Source organism: Manis javanica, chromosome 4 (genome assembly GCF_040802235.1).
Source record: "Manis javanica isolate MJ-LG chromosome 4, MJ_LKY, whole genome shotgun sequence".
Classification (NCBI taxonomy): domain Eukaryota; kingdom Metazoa; phylum Chordata; class Mammalia; order Pholidota; family Manidae; genus Manis; species Manis javanica.
Window position 1 is genome coordinate 19,590,992 of NC_133159.1, and position 17,150 is coordinate 19,608,141.

The 17,150-nt window shown below is 47.4% G+C and overlaps 2 protein-coding genes across 6 annotated transcripts in view; one reads left to right on the plus strand and one right to left on the minus strand.

Annotated features, from left to right (window-relative positions):
* The window catches only part of CRYBG2 (crystallin beta-gamma domain containing 2), a 48,994-nt gene that overhangs the window by 5,021 nt on the left and 26,823 nt on the right, over positions 1–17,150 (minus strand). For 2 of the 5 annotated variants that reach the window (XM_073233453.1, XM_073233456.1), the window contains 5 exons: positions 16,161–16,300; positions 15,681–15,804; positions 14,021–14,179; positions 12,660–12,819; positions 12,380–12,560 (listed from right to left, as the gene is read on the minus strand). In XM_073233453.1, coding sequence (XP_073089554.1) covers positions 12,472–12,560; positions 12,660–12,819; positions 14,021–14,179; positions 15,681–15,804; positions 16,161–16,300 — 672 coding nt within the window. In that variant the 3' untranslated portion in view covers positions 12,380–12,471. Of the gene's footprint in view, positions 1–12,379; positions 12,561–12,659; positions 12,820–13,373; positions 13,487–14,020; positions 14,180–14,223; positions 14,944–15,680; positions 15,805–16,160; positions 16,301–17,150 lie in introns of those variants that run through there. The other 3 variants (XR_012130073.1, XM_073233455.1, XM_073233454.1) reach the window with 3 other exon arrangements.
* CD52 (CD52 molecule) lies at positions 9,323–11,026 on the plus strand. Its single transcript, XM_017663495.3, has 2 exons — positions 9,323–9,480; positions 10,636–11,026. The coding sequence occupies exons 1-2, from the start codon at positions 9,427–9,429 to the stop codon at positions 10,804–10,806; spliced, it is 225 nt and encodes a 74-aa protein (XP_017518984.2). The 5' UTR covers positions 9,323–9,426; the 3' UTR covers positions 10,807–11,026.

Below are 17,150 nucleotides of genomic sequence, written 5' to 3' on the forward strand. Positions count from 1 at the left end.
ATCACCCTCTCTCCTGTGTTCAGGCCTCTTTCAATGGGAACAGCCTCCTTTGCCTTTTCCCCTGGGAACATCCCCTTCAATCCTTCAAAAATTAGCTCAATTTTCCCCTCTTCTATAAGTACTCCAATTCCCCCAAGCACAACTGCACTTTACATTCTAACAGCCCTGCTTCCATTATAGCATTTCTTCCTCAGTGTTGTGATTATTTCAGTACATGTCTCCGTCTTGGACTATGAACTTCTCAAGAGAAGGGACCCTCACTTATTCATCTTGCCTGACACACTTTAGATGTCGATGAATTACCTGAAATGGATAGATTGGTGGATGGACAGATGGACACATGGATGAAGATTTACATTGGAGTGCTCGTGGTGCTATTGGATCATAGCCCTCTCTCAGTGGGGATGAAATATGCAAGGCAGATCATACTGTTAATACATGCTGCAACCTTTTCTCCTCCATCCTGCTATATTCCATTCTGTCATTGAACTCAAGTACAAATTAAGACTTGCCCTGTGTGGAACTGTGCTCAGCTCTGGGGATGGTCATTAAAAAACACTGTGAAACTGGGACAGGGAGTTGTCTGCAGAACACCCAGACCCTCATGTTATGAAGGTCTCAACACAAACATTTCCTCTGAGTGATATTCTCTGAACACTTACCTATTATATCCTCCTCCCTCTTTTCTCACATTACCCTCTAGACTTCCTCATAGCATTTATTGACATCTTAAATTATGATTATGTATTATTTGTCCTTCCCCTTCAAATGTCAGCCCCATGAGCAGGGGCTATGCCTTTTTGTTCACTTCTGTATCCGCAGTGCTTAGTCCATTACCTGGGATACAGATGGCACTTAATACATTTATTATGTTATAATAGTATTTTCTTATCTATTTTCCACTTCACTAATTCTCTCTTCTTTTGTGTCTAATCTGTTGTTAAACCTATCCACTGTGTTCTTAATTTCTATGATTGTATTTTTAAATTCTAGAATTTCCATTTGGTTCTTTTCTATAATTTCCAGTCTTGATCTTGTCTCATATATTTTTCAATATACCAAGCATTGTTATATGAAAGTTTGGTTGATAATTCCATTATCTGGATCTTCTGTGTAATTTTTCTTATTGCTTGTTTCTCTCATTTTTTAGGTCATGATGTCTTTACTTTCTGTAAGGGCTGGGCTATTGTTTCCTGTTCACTCTTTTTTTAATTATTATTGAAGTATAGTTGATATACTTCTATTCACTTTTATTCCTCAGGTGTAAACTTTTATGGTCCCAACCCAAAGCCTCATAGGGGTAGGGGAGCTTACAAGCATTTTTAGATCTTGAACTACAGTTTTTTCCCCCATCTCCATAAATTTGTAGAAAATTGTTCTCATTTTCTCCACTGTCTCTTCTGCAAATAACAACTACTTTTTGGAGGAAAACCAGCCCAAATGAAGGGCTCACCTCTCTCCTCCCCTTAATTCTTTTCTACATTGGTAACTCTCTGATACTTAGTCTGCTGTTTCCCCATAATAAGTACTTACTGACTGAATGAATATATGTAAAGCCTGGAGGTGGGAGTAGTTGCCCTATATTCATTAATTCATTAGCCATCCCTGTCACCTACTCTGCCATGTTCTGTTACTGTTCATGCTGTTGACAGATCAATGAGGTGACAAGATCAAGTACCCCTCAAGGGACCAGACCATATTCTTATTGTCAACAGAATCTGGGCTATTGTTTCCTGCTCAACCACAATCTGTCAATAGAAGGGGCTCTCAAACACTGAACAACTCCTTCTCTCTGAAGGAGTTTCCTGGGAGAAGTGGAAAGTTTCCCAAGAAAGGGGGCTTCTGAGCTAAGTCATGAAGAACAAACAAGAGTGTACCAGATAAAATAATTGGAGATGGGCTTTCTTTGCAAAAAAAACACACTTGTGAATGATATTGGGGCAGCTGGGGAGATGCAAGTTGTGTGGCATATATGGGCATAGGGGAAGAATGTTACTGAACCCAAAACATGAGTTTTTTCCCACCTGGGAAGGAAGGTGCGGGCCTTGAATGTCACACTAAGGAGTTTTGTCTTATCCTTGGTCAGAGTTGTGTTTTGGGGGGTGTTGACTGAGACTTCCCATCTTGCTGGTTAAAGTTGAGAAGTCATGTTTGGAGAAAATATACAGTAGAACATTAAAACTGAGAGACAGACTAGGTTCTACCTCCAGCTCTGCCATTAACCTGGGCCCTGAGTTCTCATCTGTACAATGGGGGTTTCTATCGGCTCTTTAAGCTTTATGATAAGGGTTCCATCTATCCAGGTGTAGTCAAAACAGAATGAAACTTCTCAGATCGCCAGAGAGAAAAAGGTATGAAGCCCCACTTCTTTTCTCAGGTGCTGACAAACTCCAGATGTCCCTCCATGCCCCAAATCCAATGATCCTTAAAAACCCTTCCAGCCCCCACAAGACACCACCACCACTAGCAGCTCAGGCTCACACCACAGGAGAGGTGCAGGATGTGGAAATGAAATTTCTAGGGTTAAGAAAATTTTTTACAACTATGAGCCTGGCATCTAACTATGAGCCTAGTATCTTCACATGCATCCACAGCATGGAGAAAGTACAACCTGGCTGGCCCCAGGGCTTAGCCTGTCCAGCTGCCTCTTTGTAAGAGGGAAGAAAATTGGGGTTAACATCCAAAATATATAAGAACTTGCATGCCTCAACACCAAACACCAAATAACTTGATTAATAAATGGGCAGAGGACCTAAACAGACATTTTTTTTGAAGGCACATGAAAAGATGCTCCACATCACTAATCCTCAGGGAAATGCAAATTAAAACCACAATGAGATACCACCTCACACCAGTGAGAATGGCCACTGTCCAAAAGACAAGAAATAACAAGTGGTGGCAAGGTTGTGGAGAAAAGGGAACCCTCCTGCTCTGTTGGTGGGAATGTAAATTGGTGTAGCCACAGTGGAAAACATTATAGCAGTTCCTTAAAACAACTAAAAACAGAAATACCACTCAACCCAGTAATTCCACCCCTAGGAATTTACCCAAAGAAAACAAAATTCCTAACTCAAAAAGATTATATGCATCTCTATGTTTAATGCTGCATTATTTACAATAGCCAATATATGGAAGCAGCCAAAGTGCCCATCAGTAGATGAATGGATAAAGAAGTGATACATATACACAATGGAATATTATTTAGCCATAAAAAAAGAAATCCTGCCACTCACAACAACATGGATGGACTTAGAGGGTATTATACTAAGTAAAATAAGCCAGGCAGAGAAAGACAAATACCATATGATTTCACTTAAATGTGGAATCTAAAACAAAACAAAACAGCAGTACTCATAGACACTAAGAAGTGACTGGTGGTTACCATGGGAGAGGGGTTGGAGTGGGTGGTTAGGGTAAGTGAGGGGGATAAAGAGGCACAAAAATCTCAATCATAACATAAGTTGGTCACAGGGAAGGTGGTACAGCATGGAAAATACAGCCAATGGTTCTGTAACATCTGCCTATGTTGACAGATATTGACTGCACTAGTGGCGGTGAGTATTTAATATGGGTAACTGCTGAACCACTGTGTTGTACATTTGAAACCAATATGAGATTGTATATCAACTATACTTCAATTAAAAAAAAAAAGTGAGAAGATTGTCCAGTGTGATGGAGTTCATTTTCAGCAGGGCAATCTTGGACTTCAGCAAAGGCCTTCTGACTCTGGGCCAGCGCCCTTCCAGCACCTGTTGTCCCCTCAACTCTGAGTAACCCCCAGAATCACCTACCCCCATAGGTGCACCACAGGCAGCCGAAACTTGAATTGAGCATCCGGGGAGACCTCTGGTGAAGCAGCGGGTGGGGCGGGCGATAGTGAGTACTTGAGGGCTTCTCCCACCTCCCCTTCCACCTCCCACCCAGGGACCTCAAGACTCCTGCCACCTCCCTTTCCATTTGCTGGCTTTTTCTCACCTCTTGACTCTCAGTTCTTTCTTCTTTCTTTCTTTTTAGCCAGGGCTCGAGGCCCCGAAGAGCCCAAAAGCATAGAGGGGAAGTGAGAGGGGGTTTTCTTTTACTATCTGGCATGCAAATGAGGCACAGAATAGACTGAAGAAGGGAGAGTGAGTGGGGCTGGAGCTGGGCTACGGAGCCAACCCCTGGGCCCTCCTGGTGGCCCTCCTGGTGGGGTGAAGCAAGCAGGGAGTCAAGACTTAATCCGTTCGTGACTTCAAGGGCAGTCCAAGAGGTCACATATATAGCTGTAGCTTCAGACAGACCTGGATTCAAGTTCAGATTGGACTAGCTCCACCATTTGCTATCTTGGACAAGTCACTTAATAGCTAAGTCTCAGTTTCTTCATCAGGAAAATGGGGATAATTATAGAACCTACTGCAGAGCCCCAGCCAGAGAATAAAGTGAGAGACTGTGTAGAGAATGGAACACTGTGTAAACTTTGCTTTGGGCTTCATCTCATCCCCCACCCCTCCAGGGACTTCACAGCCATCCCCACCCCAGCCCTACTGCTGCTGTTCAGTCACCTGCTTATCCCTCCACTAATCACCTTCCCCATCCTTCCTAGATTGATACTGTGAAAACTAGTACCGGGAAACGTTACTAAAAAATGGAGTTGAGAGGCCAGGATGGAGAGCTCCCATGCCATAAAGTCAATTACAGGAAGAAATGTCAATTACAGACCCCAACAGAGTCTTCAACAGGGAAGAATCATCAGTTACAGGTCCCAACAGGAAAAGATGTGCATTGCCATCTCCTGCAAGAAATCGACTACCCGCAGCAACTCAGCCAATGAGAAGCCCTTATCACCCTCAACTCCGGCTTTCTCCAGTGGCCTTCATTCAAAACAACTTCCCCCAACGTCCTCCTTTTCTATAAGATACTGGTCTTCTCCTTTGTTCGTTGCACTAGCTTATGGTTTTTGTCATAGCTTTCTTGTCTGGAGTTACACTTCTCTTCTATTCTTGAATAGGCCCATTTTTGCTGGTAAAATGACTGTCTTATTTTTAAGGTCAACATGACTTGCTATCAGAAGTGAGTTAAATTGCAGTATTTCCAGAATCTCTGCCTGTCCCTAGTTCATCTCCATATCAATAGGTGTTTCCAAGGGGTGGAGAGGAGTATCATCTCTGTATCAACAGGTGGTTACTGGGGGACCTAGGGCATATTTGGACCAAAGAGGTTGGGTAGGGAGGTTTGCAGCCACGTTGCCAGAGACAGGTGAGCAGAAGTGGACCACAGATTGTAATTGTAAACGGGTTTCTCCTATTTCTTCTTTTGACTGATTTCAGTTTTGGAGGTAATTTGCCTCAGGCTGGGAGACAGATTTTCCCCCTTGGAGTTACATGGGAGCCACAGAAGACCCCCCAACCACTCTGAGGCTAGTGAGCAAAGAGGCGCCAGGACCCACAGAGCCCCTGAGCCCACTGCTTTCTCACTGACCCTGGAGTATGATGGGAAGTCTCTCCTGGATTTCAAGCTGTGCTTTCTTTGCAGGTTTGAGCTCTTCCAGCTTGCCTTGGGATCTATTTTAAGATTTTTTTCCTTTTCTCAGTATACACCTTTTTGGAACCAGGCTGTTACTATTGGAACTGTGCTGTTTAGGAATTTTTCTTCTTGTTCTAGAGAAAAACTTCTAAAAAATGGGATCCCAGTCATCAAAATGCTTTGAGGGCACCCTCTACCCTGGGACACCAGCCAGTTTTAAGTTTAAAAACGGCAGACCCTCCTCGTGCACATTTCGAACTAACTAGACTAACTTAACCAAAATTAATTTGGAACATTGATGGCTATTATGGAGAACTTTTGATCCCCAGACGTACTTTTCTCAAAACTGAATTGGATAGCCATGGCTCTAAAATAGTCAAAACTGAATGGAACATCAATTTTGACTGGTATTTTGAAGCTTCCAAACGTTATCAGGAATTCAAGAGTGCCTCTCTACAAAATACAGTATCTAGACTAATTGAGGCATCCAATTAAAGAAAGACAGTAAGACCCCTGAAGATCCAAATAAACCCCAAACTTCTGTGTTCCCTGGACTAAGGTCAAATTGTGAACCACACTTACGAGAGTTCCCTGAATGACTTGAGGACCCCCATAAGTTTGCTGAAGAATTTAACATAGTCATTCAAACCAATTAGCAACTTGGTTTCTCAGATTTTTATCAGTCAGTCCACATGCTTGTTGGTGAGGGCCAAGTCACAAATCCGATGAAATATGGGAACATCCTGAACAGGATTTAGAAAACAAACCCTTAACTTGTGGCAAAATGCTAGAACACTCACTGAAAACCCAACCAAGCAATTACAGTTGCTTTTCTTAAGCCTGTTGATTGGAACAAAATTCAGTCTTGCATGGGGATGTAAACTAGTTTAACCATTGTGGAAAGCAGAATGGGGAGGTTCCTCAAAAAACTAAAGATAGAAACACCATTTGCCCAGGAATTCCACTCCTAGGAATTTACCCTAAGAATGCAGGATCCCTGATTCAAAAAGACATATGCCCCCCTATGTTTATCGCAGCACTATTTACAATAGCCAAGAAATGGAAGCAACCTAAGTGTCCATCAGTAGATGAATGGATAAAGAAGATGTGGTACATATATACACAATGGAATATTACTCAGCCATAAGAAGAAAAATCCTACCCTTTGCAACAACATGGATGGAGCTAGAGGGTATTATGCTCAGTGAAATAAGCCAGGCGGAGAAAGACAAGTACGAAATGATTTCACTCATCTGTGGAGCATAAGAACAAAACAAAAACCGAAGGAACAAAACAGCAGCAGACTCACAGAACCCACGAACGTGGACTAACAGTTACCAAAAGGAAAGGGACTGGGGAGGGTGTGTGGAAAGGAAGGGATAAGGGGATTAAGGGACATTATGATTAGCACACATAATATGGGGTAGGCGGAGCACTGGGAAGGCAGTATAGCACAGAGAAGACAAGTTGTGACTCTATATAGTATCTTACTATGCTAATGGACAGTGACTCTAATGGGGTATGTGGTGGGGACTTGATAATAGGGGGAATGTAGTAACCACAATGTTGTTCATGTGAAACCTGAGCATAAGATTGTATATCAATGACACCTTAATAAAAATAAAATTTAAAAAAAGATAAGAACAGTGCTTTAGTAAAGGAATCTCTTGACAGTGCACTCCCAGGAGATGAAGATCTCACCCATCATACCTTACAACTTGGAGATTTTGTCTATTGAAAAAAGACACCTCCAAAAAGACTCTCTGCAACCTCACTAGAAAGGCCCCTATCAGATATTAAGACTGACCCTTGGGCTGCCAAACTCCAGGGAACAGACTTTTGGATTCATGTGACATTTCTAAAGAAAGCGCTAAACCCTAACTGGACCTATACACCATCTGGTGACCTAAAAATAAGATTTCCCAGACCTGAAGGAGAAGACGTCAGAAGAGGCAGCTTTCTCAAGACGTCCAGACCAGACCTGTTAGAAGGTTCAGGATTCTTAGAAGTTACCCTTTTTCATCTGGACTGTAAACTGACTCTGGATTCTATCCAAATTCACAGCTTCTGAATTTACAACTCTACAGGCTATATTATTGTTAACACATTTGGTTCCAAACAATTCTTTTGAGATAACAATAGTGTTTTAAAACATCTTTGAAGTTTTGCTGTTTTGCAAAAAGTTCATCAGCTTTTGCTTCATGTTTATGCCTACACTTTCCAAACACACTTGGGCTTTGGACTGTCAAACACACTTGGTTACCCCTCCGTGGCTCCTGCAGTATTCACTGTTTTGCTTTCATAGCCTCTTTAAGCAGGGACTTCCAGGAGGCATACATCACTCCGGTTCTGTCTCCATAGGGATAAATTTTCTCCCCTAAGTCAGAATAACTGCCAATAAATATTTTCAGTTGGCTACTTTCAGACCTGGAGTCCTGGTTGAGAACCATCATACAATTTGGAATTCTCATGTCACTTTTTATTCTGAACTTGTTGCCTGTCCGACCTTTGTAAAAACAATACACCCAATGAGGAGATGATCTCCAGAGCTTGTAATCTTGATAAATGTGGACTACAGATGGGAAGCTCCTGAAAGCTTCTCCCCTCTGCCCCTCCTTGTTATGTGAATGTGACCTCAGGAGGTTTCCAGTCTGTACAGATTCCCTCCAAGTAGGTCATAACACCTAGGAGAAGGCCTTCCTAGCACCGAGTGACCAAAGACCACTGAACTGAGAAAAATGATGTTTTCAGAGAAGGATCTTGATCCAAAGAGGAAATGTGAAAATTAATAAAGGGAAGCCTAACTAACAAAGAGTTGGGAGGCCAGAAGGGGGAGCTCCAACGCTGTACCACTTGTGGTTACTTACAGGAAAATTGTCAATTACAGACCCCAACAGGAAAAGATGTACATTGCATCTCCCATAGGAAATCGCCTATCCCAGCAACTCGGCCAATAATAAACCCTTGTCATCCTGAAGTCTTGTTTTTCTCCAATGGACTTTCATGCAAAACAACCCCTCCCAACTTCTTCCTTCTCTATAAAATAATGTTCCTCTTCTTTGTTTGTTTGTTAGACAAGCCTATGGTTTTTGCAATAGCTTGCTTGTCCTGAATTATAATTCTCTGCTATTCCTAAATAAACCCATTTTTGCTGATAAATTAACTGTTTTTAAGGTCAACAAAAAAACAACCCACCTGCTACTCTCTTTATCCAAATCACAAAATGCTGGGTCTTAATAAACTTCAGAAATAATACATTTTAATCTACTCACTTGAAATAAGAAATGAAGCCTGGAGGGAAGGGGCCTCCCTAGAAGCTAGATTTCCAGACACCTAATATCGTATTCCTTCATTTTCAGACTCTACTAACCAGCTCCTTCCTGAATTTCAGTGTTCACCCAGCCTTCATTCTGAAACTGTGGAGCCCTCTACAGCTTTATCTTGAATCCTAAAACTATCCCAGCCTTTTCTCCTTCAGCTCCTGTCCCCTGCCCCAATGTTTTAATTAGGTTGCATTTAATCCTCCAGCAGCTCTTTTGTTAAAGGCTGGGAGAAGTAGAGTTTCTGGTCTCGAGTCTCAGAGTTGATAGGTGATTAAACCAAGATTTAATCCCCAGTATGCATAACTCCAAGCTCAGGACCCTATTCCACCCTGAAGATGCCCCCTTGGTTTGCCCACCTCCAGTCCCCTGGGGTTTGCCTCTGTCCCTACCCAGAACCCATCATCTGCCAGGACCTGTATCCTCAGCCCCAAGGGCACAGGAAGGAAACAGCACCCACCCCACCCCATAGGCCCTCCTTCCTCTCCTTCCACCCCGCCTCCCGTGCCTCCTCATTTAAAAGCAGCCAGGCCAAAGAGGCCTGCAGACAGGCCTGCACTCATCCCTAAACGCTGCTACTAAGACAGCCACCAAGACTCCCAGGATGAAGGGCTGCCTCCTCTTCCTATTCACCATCAGCCTCCTGGTTACGATTAAGGTAAGAGCCCCCCAGAGGCCCTGACCCCAGCACCCAGGACTCCCCAGACCCCCTGGTATGGGAGGGAGGGAATGTAGGCCCCTGGGCACCCAGCCTTCTCCCATGGGAGCAAAGACTCTAGCAGGAGAACCAAGGACTGGGGGCCCAGCTCCCAGCCTGCCAGACCTTCTTCCTGGGGTCTGACTACTTGAGAACTGTCCCTGAGCAGAAAGAAGCCTGTGCCAGAGGCGGGGGAGCACTTCCAGAGTGCCTCATGAGGTTCTAGGCAAACTGAGGCACCCATGGCTGCTGTGGACTAATACAGAATTAAGAGGCTTCGGAAGACAGAATGAGAACGGCATCACCCACAGGGAATCTGGGGAATTCGGTCCTGCTGGGAACAACCAGGAAATGTTCAAATGGAGCCTGATCTGGTTCTGGAAGAGGCAGGGAACCTCCCAGGGAGAGAAGCCTTCAAGCTTGGGGATGCAAAGATCTCCCTCCAGAAACAACAGGTTTCAAAATCAACTACTATTTCTGGAGGCAGCTCTGGCAGCATCCCACATGCCCGGAGTACTCGTCAGTATAGGAGATGGGAGCCATCGAGTTCTTGATCTAGAACAACTTCATCATGCATTGAGAACAGCTTGATCACCATAAAAAACAGCTTAATTTCCATCAAGAGCAGCTTTAGTTGCAGCTTGATCAAGCATTGAGAACAGTCTGATCACCACACAGCCACTTCCTTAGGGAAGAATTGTACCCTCTCTACTACATATCCACCCACTCATGCTGCGTCAGGTGCCTCTCATCAGCCTTGTGTCATGTGACTCCACAACTGTGATGGGCTCTTCTCCACATATAGAAGATAAGGAAACTGAGGTTCAGAGAAGCTAATCCCTTGACCCGGCTAGTAAGGTCAAAGGCTGGGGCCACAGGCTCCTGTCTTCCACGTGCTGGAGGAGCTGGTGGCCTGGTGGAGGTGGAAGGAGGGTTCCACGGGAGGCGGACCACGGACTACCTTTGCAGGTAGCAACTAACCCGCAGGACCTTGTGGCAGAAGTCGTAGTCATGAGGGACAGAGCAGTGAGGACTGTTTTATCAGGGAGGGGAAATGTCTCTAACAACAAACGTGAGGTTCAAAAGCCCCCTGCTCTTGCCCCACTTCTCTTGCAGATACAAATTGGAGTCTTGGGAAATATGACCACGCCAAGGGCCATGGAAAACACCGTGAGAACCACCAAGAAACCCATGAAGAGTGGGGCCCCCACACTCAGCAGTCTGGGCAGTGGCAGTGTCCTCATCTTCCTAACTAACACCCTCATCCAGCTCTTCTACCTCAGCTGAGGTGACGTGCTTGAGCTCTACCCCTGTGCCCCCGAGAAAGCTGCCACTACACTAGCAGGAGAAATCTCCTCTCATCCTTGGGAGGGGTTGATGCCAGAGATGACCAGGTGATGGGAACTGACAGGTAGTGCCTACGGGGAAATGGCCAACACGGGGAGGTACGGAGGCAAAAGGCAAGCAGTAACCAGCCAGGGGTCAATAAAGCTGTCTTGTGCTTGGAGTGGGGTCCTGTGTGTGGTTACTGGACATCACCGGGCACAAGACCCAGGTTTGCAGCAGAACCACAGAGCCTCCCACGCTTCCATTGCAAAAGAGGTGGTACCAGGGAGCTCTGGCCCCAGCTCCCCTGCCTCAAAGTCCAGATGCAGAGGCCCCTCCCCTTAGGATCACCTTGCAGAGACTTGGCCCAGAAACTGCCCTCCTCAGCATCCCTTCACCTGTCCCTGGGCGTCTGGGAGCGATAGTCCCCAGGGACCTCCCCCACTGACCTGGACATCCCCAGTTACAGAAGCTCAGAGAGTCCCCACCTTAGTGCCTGGATGTCTTCAGAATGACAGATTCAGAGAGAACATGCACACACACACACTCCCTAACCTCAAAGGCATCCTGTGCCCTTGTCTCCAACCACGGGGGCCTGAGAAGGATGAACAGGCAACTGTCCACTTCCTGCCCACCTGCTCCTGGGCTGGGGAGGCAGGAAGGACACACAGCTGCTCAAACCACTCCTCCCTCTTCTGGGTTTGGGGTGGCGGTATTGGGAGCTGCAGAGGGAGAAGGGAGCCACAGAGATGCTCTCAAGGACCTTGACCATCTCTGCCTCTTCCTGGAGGACTTTGGCCAAGGGGCAGAGCAGTGCCTGCTAGATGGGGGGGGTCAGAGAGAGCTGTTCCTCTCCTATGTCCTGCCCTCTTTGAGCTAGGTTAGGACCACAGCACTCCCCCAGCTTCTTTGACTGAGGCCAAGCCTTCAGGCCTTGAGACCAGAGTTGGGGGAGGCTGAGAGGAGCCCTGCTGGGCAGGCCCTATGGGGAATGATTCCTGCTCACCTCCCCTGTCTGGCCCACTGTGTCCTCATCACACTGAACTTCAAGCTTCACCCCTGCACTTGTCTGCATCCCTAGAACCTTTTCCTCTCCCACCCTCTAGGCTGGCTGACTCTCTTCCATCCTCCACATCTCAGCTGAGGTTCCCCTCCTCCAAGCAGTCTGTCCTGCACCCAAATGGTTTAGGGCCTTCCTCCACGCATCATCCCTCTGTATCCATTCTTACACTGTCACTGAGTGTATCACCCTCCCTGCTGGAATCCCCCACTGGCGAGTTTCCTGAAGGCAGGGACCAAGGTGGATCGTGTTTGTGCCCCCGCAGTCCAGGGCCAGACAACCTAAAAGAATGGACTCACCAGGTAGTCTGGTTCCAGGGCTCCCTCTGGTGGCAGAGATAGGCCTTGCAACTGAGCCCCAGAACTGGAGCTGGGAGGCAAGGAGCCCTCCCTGAGTAGGGGGAAGCAAGCAGGCGAACAAATCCTCACTCCTGCCCCCAAATATCAAGGTGCACAGAAACGAGGATGCCTGGGAGCATATTAGAAAAAGCTTATATTACAACAAAAAGACCTATAAAAACATTGCATCCCAGGGAAACCCTCCAGGGCTGGAGGGGAGGCGTGGGGTCAAAGCACATGGATGGTCCAGATCTGGGACACCCTGTCCTTGGCCAGCTCCCACAGCACTGCGTGGTCTCGGTCATAGCCCTGGCCACCTGGGGGCAGAGGTAAGAGACGGGGAGATGGTCAGAAGAGAGCTGCAGACTCCACTGCCCTTCCCCCGTCAGGCACCCTCCCCCCTCCCCCCACCTTACCCTTCACATCTAGGATCTGGCCTTCAAACATCTCGCTGCAGATGTGGCCTGATTCACTGATGCTCCACGTCTGGCGAGGCAGGCGGCTGTCAGCCCACAGCACCACCTTAGAGCCTGTACTAGGGGGTCCGATCACCTGCAGGCTCATAGTAGGGGCAACCTGGGGCCCCAGAAAGTCATCAGGCACTGTTCCTCCCCACAGGGCCCCCACCAAACCCAGGATACCCTTGAAAAACCCAGCTCTGGATCCTGACTCTTACAGACTGAAAATCTCTTCATCTTTCTGGGCTTTGGTTTCTTTGGGGATGGGAATCCCTGAGTGCTGATTGTTGTGAGAGTTCAATAGGAGAAACCATAAAAATTCTGGAAAAGTATTAGCTCCTCCAGGAAGTCTCCCATGACTGACTCCCAAAGCACAGGCTTTAGTATCAGACAAGTCTCCACACACCTATTGGCTGTGTGGCTTTCAGCCAGTTACTTGACTTCTCTGTGCGCTGGTTTCCTCACCTGTAAAATGGGGAGTATAATAGGACCTGCCCCATAGTGTCCTCTAAGGGTTATACTAGGCATTCGTGTGAAGGGCTCAGCACAGAGCCCGGCACACAAACAGTGTTCCCTCTCACTCCAAGTAAAAGAAACCCCTTCAGTGGCTGCCTGGCCTGTACCCCCATAACCTTTCTGCCCTCATCTGCTGCCATTACTTCCCTCACTCACTTCACTTCAACCATTCAGGTGGCCTTGCCAGTCCTGTCGCCAGGCATGCTCCCCCCTCAGGGCCTTCTGGTCCTGCTGCTTGGAACACTCCTCACACCTCTGCATGTTGCCTCCTGCAAATGGCACCTTCTCAAGAAGGGCTCCCCTTGGCGGAGCTACTGATACTCCCCGTTTCCTTTCTTCATTTATTTGTCCCCTATCACATTTTTCATGTTCTAAGGCACTTAAATATTTTACAGATTTAAACTGTTTCTGTTTCTTCATACTAGGATATAAGCTTCAGGAAGGCAGGAGTTCTGTCTTTTCACTGCTGTATTCCCAGCACCTAGAACCAGGCTGGCAATGTAGTAGGTGCTCAAGAAATGTTTGTATAAAGAAGCTAGCATAATTAATAAGATCCAAGCTCTGCCACAGGCTATCAGAGCTGGGAGGTCCCTTAGAAGCATCTGGTTTGTTCTTATTTTGCAGGTGGGAGTTTAGGGCCCAGAGAGGAGCCTGAATTGCACAAGGATGCATAGCCTGAATTTTCCACCTTCCCAGGATCCTAGCCAAGGATGGGTCTATTCCTAACTGGACTGGGACTCCCCAAAGTGGGATTGCGAGTGTCCAGGACCCTGGTATCCTTGTCCTGGCCCCTCAGCTGGTACCTGGTTCTTCAGCAGCCCATCCTCATAGTACCAGATGCAGCTGCCTCCAGCTCGGGGCTCTGAGACCACCACACGGCCCGCCTTCATATCTTCTACGTGGTCTGGCACAGACAGGAATCCCCCCAGTGCTGTGTTCCAGAGGCGGAAATACGCCCGGCGCTGGTGAGTGAGGGGGAGCTGAGAGTCAGGGGTCCTGGGCAGGGATGCTCCCACCAGGGTCCCCAACATCCTCAACTCTGGACCCTCAGTATCCCAAATTTCCAAACCCTCTTTCCTGCCCCTAACCCTTCCTCAGTCCTGCTTTGACACACACACTAAGGGAACCTACAGAGCACACACCCACACTCACACGGTTCCATGTCCATAGTGATACCCACAGACATGTGCAGAGGGACACACTGGCAGATACACCCAAGGTCCACGTGATCTCACCAAAGTTGGCAGCAGACACAAACACACGGATACACGCAGCCATGCAAACTCACACATCCTGACCTATGTATGCACGGGGCCCCCCCAGCCTACTCCACGCCAGGCACTTAGGTCTGCTAAAAGGATGCTTGTAGGAATACAGACATACACACACATTCATGATGAAGAAGTATCACAGGAGAGCAGTCACTGGCCTGCCAGGCATCACACCAGGCTGCGCCACAAACCAGCTGGGGTGCTTGGATAGTGGGATGGCATTACTTGTAGTAAGAATCACAGAATCACAGCTAATATGTGTTGAGTGCATACCTACTCAAGCACTGCTTCAAGGGCTTTACATGTGTTATTTATCTTCAGTCTTGCGAACAACTCCATATATATATCTTAACCCCATTTTAAAGATGAGGAAACAGAGGTCCATGGAGGTAGAGTACTTGCCCAAGATTGCAGAGCAAATCCTCATCCACTTCTCTGGGCCTGTATTTCCCCATCTGTAAAATGTGAGGGTTGGAGGTAATCTCCAAGATTTTTTCTAGCAATGATGTTATAAGAATCTGTGGATATAGAGAACCCACAAATGTCCTCATACAAAGACATACTCTCAAGAGTGTCACAAATACATACACGTGTAGTCATAATCACTCTCAGATGTGATCACACACGCAACCACACAGGCGACCTTTTGAGCAGACGGACATATGGATATACATGACATCATGGACACAGAGATACCCTCAGACAGGCACATGCACACACACAGCCCCCACACAGCCATGCCTCCACATGTATGCACATGTACACTCATGAGACCCATGTCAAGGCATGTGCTCACAGACGCAGGAGACACAAGTGGGAACACCGGGTTTCCCAGAGTGAGGTGTGCTTCCTACTGGTGGGTGGGACATGAGATAATTTTCAACCCTCTGTGGAGAAACTTACTGTTAAAAATGTAATGGTAATGTAGTTATTACAATGTCTATTAAGGACAAATCATACATACACATTGAACTCATGACTTTACAGATATTATTCCCTAGGATAAGGCTAAAGTAAAAAAAGTTGAGTTGATTTACAGAAAAGTATTAAGTAGGTAATGATTCAAAAGGAAGGACAATGTAGCAAAAACTGTGACACAAGGACACGAATGCTGAGTCTGGGAAACATGGGCAACACAGACGCATCCCCACATGGGCAGGCACAGACACACTCCACCCGACACACTACCCACCTGCTTGATGGGGTAGAGTGAACCCACCCTCTGGGTCCCGCTGTAGGTCAGCCAGTTGGTGATCTCGCAGCTGCCCACCAGCCACTGGCGGCCCCGGAAGTCACTGTGCTCACTTAGCACCCAGCTGGGCCCAGCAAGTGCCAGAGACACAGAGAGGAAGACAGACAGACAGACAGACAGACAGGTGGAGAAGACATGAAAATCAGAGCATCCTCCACCTCCTTTTCTCTCTTACTGGGACTTCTCTGCCTGGGGCCAGGGTGCCCAGAGGGGAGAGGGAAGCTGGGAAGTAGATTTGGGACTTTGCAGGGCAGAGGAGGGTCCAAAGCCTGGGAGCCGCTGACCCTCCAAAGTCTGCAGTTCTCCCTCCCTCCTGGCTGGGAGGGGAACAGATTAGAAACGGGAGGGAGAGGAGGCCAGAAACCCAGCCGTCACTCACTAGCAGCGCCCAATCCCTGCACCTCCCCACAACCCACTCACATGCCCCCCTTGATCCGCACGGACAGCACGTGGTTGTTGAAGCCCTGGGCTTGCAGGCTCCGCACCTCCCCGTCGAGCTCGATCTCCTTCCCCTCGAAGCACTCCAGTCCGTACAGGGAAATGGAGGGCTCTGAAAAGTGCTGGGGGCCCAGGGTATGGAGAAAGGGTGTGGCTGTGGGGGTTCCAGCCCCAGACTCAGGCCCCAGATAGGTATTTATGACCCTCTTCCCTGAAAGGGTCCCTGACTCCTGGACACGGCCAGCTAGATGTCCCCCAGATTCTCAGAGGCAACATGTGCCAGACTAGGCCCACCACTGCCCCTCAACACCTCCTCCCCAGGAAATGGCCCTTAAGAATAATAATAATAATATTGGTAATTATAGCAGCTCTCATATTCAGGGCTTACTACATGCCAGATTCTGTGCTAAGCACTTTACCCAAAATGTTGTTAACTTCTCAGCAACCCTATAAGGTAGGTGCTATTATTATCCATTTGACAGAGGGGAAACTGAGGCTGGACAAGATTAAACCACTTGCTCAGGGCCCTGAAGCTGGACTGCAGATATGTCTATTTGCCTTCAGAGCCCAACATGTAGTTGTGATGAGCATGGACCCAGGAGCTGGGCCTGCCTCAGGGAGAACCTGGCTCTGCTGTTAGCAGCTGTGGGAACTGGAGCAAATCACATGACCTCTCTGTGCTTGTTTTCAAGCACATCTGGAAAAGGGAGATGGTAATAGCAACAAACCCACACGGCGTGTGGTGAGGCTTAAACGCCCCAGTATGTGGAAAACCTCTTCAGCACTGCCTGGAGTGTGGTCTGTGCTCAGCAAATGTTGGCTGACCTGTGTGTGCTGCCCCCTGGCCAACCAGTCGGTCACTAGTCTTGCAGACCCCAGCTCCCTAATGTGACTGTGTCATTTCTCTCCCTCTCGCCCCAGCCCAGGACATCACTTGCACAGGCTTGCTTGTAGCATCTCTGCAGCCTTGCC